At 44.2% G+C, this 12,914-nt stretch overlaps 1 protein-coding gene across 1 annotated transcript; it reads left to right on the plus strand.

Moving 5' to 3' along the window:
* Positions 1-3,057: 3,057 nt before the first annotated feature.
* Positions 3,058-12,851, plus strand: LOC124340756 (DE-cadherin-like). The gene is made up of 10 exons (XM_046793363.1): positions 3,058-3,454; positions 3,986-4,245; positions 6,817-6,941; positions 7,011-7,244; positions 7,344-7,481; positions 7,567-7,767; positions 7,842-9,683; positions 9,759-11,414; positions 11,477-11,657; positions 11,725-12,851. Exons 2-10 carry the CDS (start codon positions 4,176-4,178, stop codon positions 11,877-11,879), a joined length of 4,602 nt encoding a protein of 1,533 aa, XP_046649319.1. The 5' UTR covers positions 3,058-3,454; positions 3,986-4,175; the 3' UTR covers positions 11,880-12,851.
* The last annotated feature ends 63 nt before the right edge of the window (positions 12,852-12,914 follow it).

Raw genomic sequence — 12,914 nt, forward strand, 5'->3', positions numbered from 1 at the left:
AGTTCAAGGTTCTTCTATTGGGCTTTAAAAAACTGGTTAAACTTCATTCTTGTTAGGTATGCAGCAGCAGTAGTATACATCTAATAAAATTGAATAATTCAGAACGAAGAGTTGAGCGTGATGCTAATATTGCGTCGAGTTGGGTTGTTGGAACTATCACACACACAGGATAAAGTCGAAATTCGTATTTTTATGGTCGAGCTCGTGCGCGCATATAAATGACGCGCGAAAAAAGTTGAACTTTCAAACGAGCCGCTTGTTTTTCCGCTGTTTTTCTTTAAAGTTGGCGTATCTCTTTTCATATATATTTTTCGCTTGGGGTTGTTTTTTTATCACCTGAAGGGTATTTACCGGCAGAGATAAGAAAAAAGTGGCGATAGAGCAGCAGCTCACATAAGCCTTGGGTTTTATTGTTTATCGTCTTGCTGGTCCCACAGCGTAGGACAAGTTTTGTCACTTTTTACAACCGTCGCACGGCAGCCATAGAGTTGTCAAGGGAATAAGACGAAATATCCGGTACAGCTCTCTCATTTTGGTTCGTCGGAGAAAAAAAAGTCCATTGAACAAGCACGTCGGTCAAAGGTCCTCTGCTTCTTCCATAGTCCATCACTTCTCTATGCCTCCCCCTATATCTTCGCCAGCCTTGCGTGTTCGGGTGCTGACCGATATTATTGTATATGTGTGGGAGTCGGAGGTTATTTCCGAAAAAGGGCTCGTGCCAAATAACCCAGTAGAAAAACAACAGCCCAGTTTTAAAAAAGAGAATTAAAGACAAACGTTGGCCAGCCACGCCAGCCGTTGACGGCTCCAACTGCCTTTTTGCTCTTCTATAGATAAGCCACACCACGAGACCCTTGAAAACGTTTTCCTCTGCTGTGTACATGTCTAATCCATAAATTTCTTGTTAGTTCTTTTTCTCGAGTGGCTTTTTCCACCCTGTAATCAGCTTTTTGGGGAAGAAAAAGTTGTCTTGTATATAAGCTTCTACGACGACCAACAAATTTATGAAGCGCTTTTAATTTATAGTAAAAGGAAACGTTATCGTTTGTAGGAATCAACAGCTTTTTTTCTATTTTAAAAGGAATTTTTCAGTTTCCATTTCTTCTTTTTTAAAAAATAGAAAAATGCTTCACGCGATGATGAAGAAGAAGTTGTATCAAAAGAGACTGCCTGGGGTCGGAGAAAATGTAAATTTACGACCGCGCACGTACGGAACAATCTCTCTACTAATACAAGATTCTCTTTTTTGGGGGCCATCCAACTGCGATGGGGGCTTCCACGTTTGCGATGGCTACTACCTGATCTGTGTGTGTGTGTGTGTCAGTAGGCAAGCACAATTTGCCAGACGATCGAGCCTATAATAAACGATCTTTTTTCTACCTAGCTGTGTCGTGGAGGACGACACGTATGGAATATATACCTGACTTGAAGGAATGTGCACACAATTCTTTTGTATAGATAGAAACTGTATTGATTCTAGTTCAATTGGGCGTGGTCCCTTCTTCTCCCTCGGCTGCAGCTGAAATCATTTATATATACACAATCACATGTACACAAAAAGTCATTCATTTCAATCTAGGCCCTCCCATATAAATTCGACTTGTATACACACAAACGCCAGCAGCCCCACCGAAAAGCCATCGACGATATATCTCTTCTATAGGATGGGCGCGGCCTACATTTTCTTCTTCTTTTTTCGAAATAAAATTCTATTTATTTTACGTGTTATCGATTCAGATAAATAAATGAATCGTGAACCAGCAGCTCAGCAGCAGTATGGCCTTCATTCGGTTCAAACCGGTCGAAAACTACATTTTTGCCGGAAGCTTGTTATTATTATATACGAAAAATATTTTAACGAATAGATGTAGAGAATTTCAATTGGAAATGAGTCTCTTCCATTGATGCCCTGTAATGACGGTTGCAATTCCTTTGAAAGACCCTCCAACCCAAAAAACAACAGGTAGGTTCTTTTTTTTGTCTTGTTTCAACATCCGGTGGTATGCACAGTACTACCTAGTATACCAAATAAGGTTCCTTTGTTTCCGGGGGGGCCGAGTTTCAAGCATGTCGGCCATCTTTCTTTTTACAAGAGGGAAAATGCGGTCATGAATTTTTTTAAAAGAAAAGAGTTATGGCGTCTCAAGTGGGCACGGGCTCAAACAAAATAATAAAACATGTTTTGGTGACTAATGTTTGCCTTTTTACTCAATTTCTTGTAGCTATCATATCCACCATTCTTTTCGAGTACTTTTTCAAATCAAGAGTGACGTCATCGTGTTGACCGGAAACGGGTTGCACCACCACTCGGCCGCCCACATAATACACACACACACACGACTTGTTTTATCATTTTCGACACGATTTCTCTCCTTTCCCTCTGATTCACCATCGAAATGTTTCCGGTTCATCGTTTGGCAACTTTGGTTCGTGTCACAGAATCAATCGAGCGTGTAAAATTCAGACATTTTGGGACAAACAATGAAAGTTGCGATTTTTATATTCTCGCCAGATATAGTTCCGTTTACATAATAACCAGCCATGAATAATTGCACTCGACTAGACCTTCTCTTTTACATCGAATGTGTTGAGCACGCTCTTTCTCACCTGATGGAAACACAAGAAGAGAAAGAGAGAGACCATCACGCATTCACGCAGTTCATTAACTAAATGCAATTTGGTGTCATCTATACCCTCCCACCAGTTGGGGGGCCCATCATCATCATCACTAGAGAGGAAAAACCAGTAGCCAAAAAAGAAATCCAATCGGTTTGATGGCCGTCACGACCCTTCTTCTACCAACACACAGCAATGTGCATGCACTCGGGCAATTTTGATTATTCATCGCTCTTCGGAGCTACAGGGATGTGTGTGTGTTTTGTTTCGCGTGACTTGCTGTGTTGTTTTGTGTTGAAAATAAAGAAGCCGTAACGGACAAAAAGAGTCGAATTCGAGTTGGAGAGAACACGTCAGCAAATTGTCGCCGCTAGATGGCTCAAGCTAATGCCCTCTGGCGTCCGCCATTAGACACGGCGCCAGCCTTCTTTTCCTTCTTGGTCTTGACCAAGTTCAGTTCCAAGCCGAGAGCAGCTAGAGATTGGTCGTGTGTGTGTGTGTGTCTGTCTGGGTCGGTTCTCTGAACGTTATTAACCGAGAGAAAATACCTTTGCAACGAGATAAAAATAAATTTTTTTTTTTAAAGGAGGGGTGTGATTCTTTTTTTTCTCCCCCCACCCCATTGAACATTGCATTTCCGGATTATCTCTGGTTATCGCCATCTTTTCTTTCCGCGTGGGATATTCGAGTGTGTGTGTGAGTGTGTGTCTGTGTTTAACCAGTTGGGGATTATTTGGACTGGTCGACGGGGTTTTCTGTTGTAGTGTGTGGTGGTTTTGTCTACCTGTAAAAAGAAGAAGAAGGCCGGCGGGCGTTCGATTCCATCCAGGCGCAACAGGTAAATTCGAAGAAGAAGAAGGCTGGTTGTTTTTAACTATTTTTGGAGAAGGTCACCACATAGTTTTTCTGGGTTGAGGGTTTTTTTTCTTATTATTCGTGAAAGGTTGTGTGATGTTGTCGTGAGACAGACATGGGCGAATCAAAAGCCAATTAGGGAGGATGACGTCACGAACGATGGCGAAAAATGTTGGTGTGTGTGTCGCCATGCAACAGGTGGGGCGCCAACCAGCGTGGGTTGGAAAACGCCGTGCACTGGGCACACACAAATACTGGTGTATAGATATATTTCCTTAACGGATTGCTGGCCTGTGTGTGTAGCGTATGCAAGTCACGCTGCCGTGGCTACCTGGGCGACGCCGTTCGTTCGTTTTTTCTTCTTGGCTTGAAAAGGAACCGTGACGGAATGGCTGTCACATACTTGAAAATATACCGAGAGATGTAGTCGGGAAATGTAGTTAAAACTATTTGTGTGTGTGTGTGTAGAGGCCTCGGAATATAAATTTAACTGATTTTTTTCTTTTGAAATTAGATATGAGGCCGTTATCGTCATCGACCGGACCGTCTGGCGCGGATTATTGAGCCATCCTTAAACAGCAAAGTGCATTTGTCCAGCGCCGAGTGGGTGTGCGTGCGTGAACTGTTAAAAATACGAATTTATCTTTTTCGACTATCAACGAGGCGGGCCGAATTATCGTGATTATTATTCCGTTTTCTGACACATGAAGAAAATGCGTTGTTGTTCAGTGACGACGACGGTGGCGCTGCTGCTAATCACCTACGTCTATGCCGGTATAAATTTTTTCAAATCTTTTTATCTTTATTTTTTTGGTTCAAGGTTCCGACCCAGGATCTAGACAAGTTTTTCTTTGAATTCATTTGTGAGAGTCTCTGAGGGCTGTCACACATTAAAGAGAAGGTTTGGATAACGCATCCAGACATGTAGAAAGAGTTTGTCATCCGAACCCATAGGCCTTTTGTACGTGTCCCCTTTTTTTTTTACCAAGAAGTACACTACACACTCCACCTTTTCTCGGTCTACCACCTGCGTGCCTCGAGGCTACGCTGCCGGCTGGTCAAAAAACGGGAAAGCAAGACAGAAAAAAAAAACATGTCCACCACCATTTGAAAGAAAAACCCCAGGGGCTTGAGATTGAATTCCAAAAATGAGGAATCGGCAAAAAAGAATTAAGATTAAGTAGAAGAAATTGTTCCTTTTTGATCGCGCGGTTTTATTTCTTCTCTCTTGGTATGTGTACACGAAGAGAGTTGGAGAGTTTCAACATGGCCGTTATTTTTTGTAGAAAAGAAGAAAAAAAGAAAAAGTTGAAGAAACAAAAGAAGAATAGGGCGCCACAGGTAGTTGGTCTGGTCTCCCCGACCCTCTTTCGAAACATCGCCCCGGGCGACCTCCATTCGTCTTGCTACCTTTCAGGTAAAAATTCTCTCAAGGGGTGAGTCTTGGCGTGCACACCGCCATCTTGGCTTCACCTCGGCCAAACATATGGTAATGAACTCCCCTTTTTCGTCTGAATTCGATCCGGGATTTCACTCGTGAAATAAAACACAAGATGACACACACACACACAAAAGGAAAGAGTTTGCACAGGTGTGCAGCAATTCTCCTTTAGGGTTGGAAAAGAAACTTTTGGGTTGTAGAGAATTTTTCTGTTTTTCGGCATCCGGTGATGATTTTTTTGTTGTATTCTCCATTTTATGGAGTTTGTACAGTCGTCCTATCCAACCCTCCCTCGTTCAAACAGTATGCGGGACAAACCCTTCCGGCCATTGTTTCTCCCCCCTCCTCCTCGGCCAACAAGATGGCGTGCATGTTATATTCGGAAGCGATAAGCTGTTGTGACTTTTGGAGTTGTTGCCATGGCGACCTTGGGCTTTTTGAATGTAGGGACGTCCACTCCCGACACGCAATCTTAACATTATCAGCGGGACTAGAATTTTCTTTTTTTTATCGGTCAAAAAATATTTTTAAATGAAACTAGACGACGGGTCGTATATTATTTAGTTGGCAAGAAAACTTTTTTTATTTTGAAATATGAGTTTTTTCTCACTACTTTATTTTATTTTATATTTTTCAACCGCTTTTGTGTGTTAAAATGTTAGCGGCTGTAACTCGATCCCGAGTCCAGATGGCAGTCGTACGGCTTATTTCTTTTTCTTTCCCCAATGTTTTTTAATGACTCGTCGAAAAATCTTTTTTATTTTCTTCCACCGCCACCATCACCCCCCCCCCCTCTCCCTAGTAAAAACATTCGGAGGAGGGTTGTTTTTGCTGTTGTGGGTGCCGGTCAACTGGTTAAAATAGACCCCCGCTTGAACGGCTTCACGCCCCCTTCTAAACGATCCTTATGGCTCCGTAGTGAAATGTTGACCTCATTCGTCAGGGCCAGTAGCAGCTCTCCATTTTCACACAAGCCACTATATAGATTTCCCCCTCTTGTAATATAGTAGTCGATTTAGAATGGGTTCCGATTTTTCGTTAAGGAAACTTACCTACTAGTTGGCGAGTTCATTGGCTTTTCTACCGAAGATAATGTGATTATTTCCCGTGTAATATGTGTTTGCAAGTAAACCAGCTGTTGTATTGTAGTAGGTGTTGTTAAAAGGGGGCCTAGCCACTCATGACTGCTGTTGTTGTTGTTGTTGTTGTTGGCAGTAAAGAAAAAGTTGAAGTGTTATTTTATTTTTCCTGCCGTCTGCGTTATTTTGAGGAGGATGCTGATGGGAGTTATCCTCTTAATCCATCATCGGCTTGATTGAAGAATTCTAAACAAAACAAAAAGGAACTCCCCCGTTTTCTATTTTTCCCGGGGTTTCAATGAGAAAATTACCGGTGTGCCATCTCTCCGTTTCCTCTAACGGGGGAATATCTCTCTCTGTGCGTAATAAAACGGAAAAATAGCAGGAAAAGTGGTCGGTTCACCTAACAGTGAGACTCTCTTCCCACGCCACTTTTTGTCGAGGCCGTAGGCCTTTTTGAAAAATAAAATAAACGTACGGCGTTCGTGATGAACTCATTGGGGGTGACCCCTTTACTTTCATTTCCATTTTACCTAATGGAATCACACTTGTACGGCTATATGTAGACATAAAAGAAATGTTTATCGGGTTTGTTATTTGGTCGTCGACGATGTTTTTGTTTTAATTGTATTGGCTTTCCCACCAATCCCCCGGATGACGAAGGGGAGAGATGACTGGAGCGTAATTCCGGCAATCTACCAGAGTGGAACTTTTTTGGGTTTGGTTAAAACATTTTAAATGGGAACAAAAATGCTGGCTTTTCTCTCTCTCTCCTCTTTTAATTGGATGCCATTTTATTTATTTATTTTCCATTTTGTTTTCCAGATGTGTTGAGTGAGTCGCACCACGTGACGACGAGACAAGCCACGGGTAGCGGGAGGAATAACCGCGTGACGGACGGTACTTTTTCAACACCCAGTCAACAGGAACTGGAGCGTAGTGGATCTCCCGTAAGTTTTAGTTTTCTAGCCAATTTATCGATTTATCGATGTTTGATTTTTTTAAATTGTCTTTTTCAGCGGTCGAATGCCAATAAGCGCGTTTACGTCGAAAACAAGTACCGACCCGTTTTCTATCAATGCGAATCTGCAACATTAGAAGAAGGCAAGCAGCCCGGAACGGTCGTCTCGACAGTCAGAGCGTACGATAATGACACCGACTCGGCTGGCGAGATATTCTTCACCATCTTGCGTGCTGGCTCTGAAAAAGAATTTGAAGTCGATCCCGTTACGGGAACCATCCGGAGCAGCAAGGTATGATGAATTTCTAAAATGTCACGATTTCTTTTTTTTGGTTGGGTTGTATGCAAACATTTTTCATTCTGAAAAATTCTCTTTTTTTTTGTTCCATAGTCGTTCGATCGAGACGAGCCGGCACGAGAGAAAATCGCCTACGTCACAGTCAAAGCCACAGACAGAGGCACTCCTCCGCTGGAAGCCATTTGTACTTTCAACGTGACTATCGGCGATATCAACGACAATGCGCCCATGGTGAGTTGTTTGAAACTGGCGTTTTAGTTCTGGTTTTTATTTTAAAATGTGTTGGCTAAATTTTTCAATTATGTGCTGTTGACAGTTTGACAAATCGGCCTATGATGAATCGGTTCCGCGCGATTTGGAACTCGGCAAACTTGTCATGCGCATCGCCGCCACTGACGTCGACGCCGGTGAAAACGCCCACATATCATATGGCTGGGATGCCGGATCAGGACCCGATGCCGAGTACTTTGACCTCGACAAATCCACTGGAGCTATTCACCTCAAAAAGAAAATCACGGTATAATCCAATCCATTCTCGTTTTTTACCCAGTGACATGTTTTTATTCATTTTCCCATTTTTCTTTCGTGCAGCAAAACGAGGGTTATAAATTTGCGTTGATGGCAGTCGCTCGTGACAACGGCACGGAACCAATGAACTCCCGAGTCCGAGTCATGATCAATGTGGCCTCGTCGAAAATCAAACCGCCCTATTTCTCGGATATCCCAGAACCGGTCAGTTTGCCAGAGAACTACACTTCGTACAAGACGGCCATAGCCACGCTAGGAGCTCATTCCAATATCGCAGCCCCGGATCTTTATTTCGAGTTGGTCAAAGGCCAAACGGAGCAAACCAATAGCGACGAAACATTCCGAATCAACGAGCTCGGCAATTCGGTCAATATTCACGTAGCCAAAGCCCTCGACTATGAAAAAGTCACGCAGTACATTTTGACGGTCCGTGTCAAGAATGAAGCCGGTGTGGCCGCTGAAACAGTCCTCACTGTCAACGTTGAAGACGTCAATGACGAAATCCCAACTTTTATGGCTGTAGATGGAGGCAGTGTCCTGGAAAATTCGCCAGCCAACACGCCAGTCCTCACAGTCCAGGCTACCGACAGAGATGCCACCTACCCAAATAACTGGGTGAGATATGAACTGCGCGATTTTAAAGATAAATTCGAGATCGATCGCAACACTGGCGACATTAAAACCAAAGTTAAATTGGATCGAGAAGAACGCAAATCTTACCCGTTGACTGTAGTGGCCTTTGATGGCAAAGAATCGGCTCTGACATTGGATGGATTACCCAATCAAAGCGCTAAGCGATTCCAGATCGAAGTGGCCGACGTCAACGATAACGCGCCGTTCTTCCCTCAATCGGAATACTTTGCCGAAATTGCTGAAAATGCCGACATTGGCGCCAAAGTGAGCGAATTGACGGCCCTTGATAACGATACCGAATCCCAATTGACGTACGACATTGTCAGCGGAAATGCTGGTCTAGTTTTCTCCATTGAAGCGCAGACGGGATTGCTTAAAGTCCATCAGCCGCTCGACTACGAGACCACAAAGAGTTACGACTTGATTGTCGAAGTGGACGACGGAAAGCAGAAGGCTACAACCAAGGTTAACGTCAAGATCATCAACGTCAATGACAACAAACCCCAATTCATGAACAGCAATCCTGAGCAAATACACGGCATAGTGGAAAACACTGTGCCGCTTGGACCCATCGTTCGTGTCAACGCCACCGATCCCGACTACGACCCGTCGACTGCCGATGGGCCCATGAAGATCACGTACACTCTGAGTGGCTCTCATGCCGATTCATTCCAGATCAATCAATTGGGAGAATTGTCGATTGTCAAGCCGTTGGATCGCGATTTGCCTGAGGGTCGTCGTGATTGGTCCGTTTTCGTCGTGGCTCAAGATGAATTGGACGGCGTCCGACTGGAAAACACGCTGGAAGTAGTGGTGGTGTTGGACGATGTCAACGATAACGCTCCCTTCCTCGAGCAGACTCGTGTTGTGTGGCGTGAAAATCAACCGCAGGGCCGCATTGTCGTCCTGAGCGCTACCGACTATGATGAGCCCAAAAACGGACCCCCCTTCCTCATGAAAATGGCCGACACTGCCGAGGATATCGTCAGAACCTCCTTCCGCATTGACGGTTCTCCTACTTCTTCGTGGTCTTTGATGGCCACGAAAACGTTCGATCGTGAGGAACGCAAAGAATACGCTGTGCCGATCGTCATTAGTGACAGCGGTCAACCCACATCCCTGACAGCCACGTCGACGTTAACGGTGGTGATTGGCGATGAAAACGATAACCCAATGTCGGACGGTTCCAGTTCCATTTTGGTTTACAACTATCGCAACTCTTTGCCCGATACGGAAATAGGCCGTGTCTACGTCAAGGATGCGGATGATTGGGTACGTCCGTTATTTCGACCGTTCACAGTCAATAATAACCAAAATTAACTTTTTCATTTTTTTGACACTTGATAGGATTTACCGGATAAAACTTTCGGCTGGTCGACTACCGTTACACCGCCTCCATATTTCACAGTCACGGCTTTGGGCGGATACATCACGATGCGTGCCCGCACACCACCCGGCAACTACCCACTCAAATTCCACGTAACCGACAATATCCGCCAAGAGGAAGCTGACGCGACGGTAATCGTCACGGTCCAAGAGATTACCGAAGAGGCGGTGCGGCGTTCCGGTTCGATCCGTTTGAGCGGCATTGGCCAAGAAGAATTTATTAAAGACTCGCCCAGCAAAAAAGATCTGCTGCGTCAGAAAGTGGCGGAATATGTCGGAGCCAAAGAAGAGAATGTCGACATCTTCACGGTCATGAGCAGCTCGCCAACACGCAACCACAGTGTCGACGTTCGTTACTCTGCCCACGGATCGCCTTACTATGATCCAGTCAAACTCAACGGATTGACGGCCGCCCATCAGGACGAATTGGAACGGATACTGGACGCTGAAGTTCTCATGTTTGGCATTGACGAGTGTTTGCACGAAAAGAATTCCATCTGCTCAGAAGGCAGTTGCACGAATCGATTGCAAATCACTGAACAACCTTACCGGGTAGCAACCAATACCTCTACGTTTGTCGGTGTAGACGCTCGAATTGTTCCAGAATGCGTCTGCTTGGCGGATGAGTACCTTTCGTCTTCCACTTGCTCGGCTACATCTTGTCTAAATGGTGGAACTTGCACTGGAGATTCTGCTCAACCTTGTCGCTGCCCCGACGGATTCCAGGGTCCTCGTTGTGAAGGTTTGGATGTTTCGTTTGGAGGAACTGGCTGGGCTTGGTACGATCCTCTACCCACCTGCGCTTCCGGATTTCTCTCTCTGACTGTGGTCACCCAAACGGGCAATGGACTCATTCTCTACGCTGGACCGACAGCCGTACCACCCGATACGTCCGTGACTGATTTCTTGGCGCTGGAACTTCGAGAAGGTTCGCCAGTTCTCTACCTGGACCTTGGTTCGGGTACCAGACGCTTGGAACTGCCAGATCGTTCACGTAATTTGGTGGACGGCAAAGCTCACGACTTGGAAATCAGCTGGAATCAAAGATCCGTCCAGATGCGACTCGGTCAGTGTAGTGATGGTCAACCCTACTGTTCTGCCTCTTCCAGTTTGGTTGGATCTAACGAATACCTCAACGTCAACGGTCCACTTCAAGTCGGAGGCATTACGGCTGATCTCCAGAAGCTCCGTCTCGCTCTCAAATGGGACTACATTCCAACAGATATCGGCTATTCCGGCTGCATTCAGAATTTGACTTTTAACGGACAAACGTACAACCTTTTCGATCCCGGATTTTTCAAGAATGCCACGCCATCATGTGCCGGTGTCGTTCTGCCTGTACAGACAGGAGCTTTCGGCTGGGAGATTATCATAATTATTCTTGGAATCCTTTTACTCCTGATGATTATCGTCTTGGTATTGGTGGCGTATCGGCGACGAAGCCGCAAGGACAAGCCCAAAGATTTCCACGATGACATTCGCGAAAATATTATCAATTATTCGGACGAGGGTGGCGGTGAAGGAGACATGACCGGCTACGACTTGTCCGTCTTGCGGATGACTCCTGATGGCAAACCGCTCATTGGCCGCAGCGATGACTACGGCAAATTGCTCAAGGTAAATTACATTTTTTATTTGATCGTTGAATTCATTTTATTAACGAATCTGTCTTGTTATAGGATGAAGATTTGAGACCGAAGAGAGCAGCTCCTGGTCAAGTTCCAGACATTAGCCAATTTTTGGATGACAACAAAGGGCGCGTTGATCGCGATCCAGACGGCCTAGCTTATGACGATTTGCGTCACTACGCTTACGAAGGCGACGGCAATTCTATGGGTTCACTTTCATCTTTGGCTTCTGGTGCGTTGGAAACTGTTAAATATTTGGTAGTTTTCATGAAATTTAATGGTTCTTATTTGGTGTATAGGAACGGACGATGGCGATTTAGATTTCGAGTGTTTATCGGACTTTGGTCCACGTTTTAAGAAGCTTGCCGACATGTACGGCGATCATTCAAGCGAAAGCGAGGATGGCGAAGACGGACAACAAGGCGGACAATCGGGAAGCGAGTCGTGGTGCTGATTTCTACTTTGATAATAACAAAAATAATAATAAGAAGAAGAAAAAAAGAGCTTAACGAGGCGGCTTTTTTCACCCCAAATTCCAGTCTCTTTTTTATAAAAATTGAAAAAAAGATAAAAAAAAGAATGAATCCAATGACAAAATGAGTTATAAATCCAACAAGAGAGGACCAAGCTGCCTGGCAGTCACAAAAAAAAAAGCGGATGCTATCCAAGTTTTTTTTTTCTTATTTTTTTCTTAATTATTTGGTGCGTTGTACAAGACGTTGTGTGATCTCACAGCTCGTATGTTGGCACTGTTGTTGGATTTTGTTGTTTATCCGGACGGATGCGACCATTTTGATGTACATCTGTAATGACCACCAATCACCCCCCAATTCTCTCTCTCTCTCTCTCCATCCCTCAAAAGAAAGTCTTTCTTGAATTATGACTTGTATAGAATTTCTAAATGCGCCTGGAACAAAAGAGTTTAAATTGATTTGTGTCTCATCCCCCTCCTGAGAGAGAGAAAAAACCATTTTCGAGTTATATAGTAGCCTGTATCTTAATACAGCTAGTCATCTAATTGGTACACCGCGCTGATTGCTGCCCTTCCATACACACAACTCGCAATTTTTTGTTTCGATATACAGAATGATTTGTTTTCTTTCTCGAGTAAATGCCAATGTTTGTATGTCGCGCCATTTCACATTAATAATTCTTTTTGATTGAAATGTTTTTCCACTGTCTTTAACCAATTGATTCGTTTTGTTATCTTTACACACAAGTTTTTTTTCGTCACACACACACGCAACACAGCCAGAGATGTCATCAAGTGCCTTTCACCTGCACATCTTTTTGTACTCGCGCATTTTGTTCGTGAAACACAAACAAATCCACATGAAATTGTCTAGCGTTACATATGCCAATTTTCTTGTATCTTGTATATTTGCGAAACAATTGCAGAAAATGAAATAAAAATCGTGGTGATGAACATTTTGCCGTTTTCTTTTTGTTTTACCGTTCGACGACCTTTTCATCGAGTAAAAGGCGTGCA

Source organism: Daphnia pulicaria, chromosome 5 (assembly GCF_021234035.1).
Source record: "Daphnia pulicaria isolate SC F1-1A chromosome 5, SC_F0-13Bv2, whole genome shotgun sequence".
Taxonomy (NCBI): domain Eukaryota; kingdom Metazoa; phylum Arthropoda; class Branchiopoda; order Diplostraca; family Daphniidae; genus Daphnia; species Daphnia pulicaria.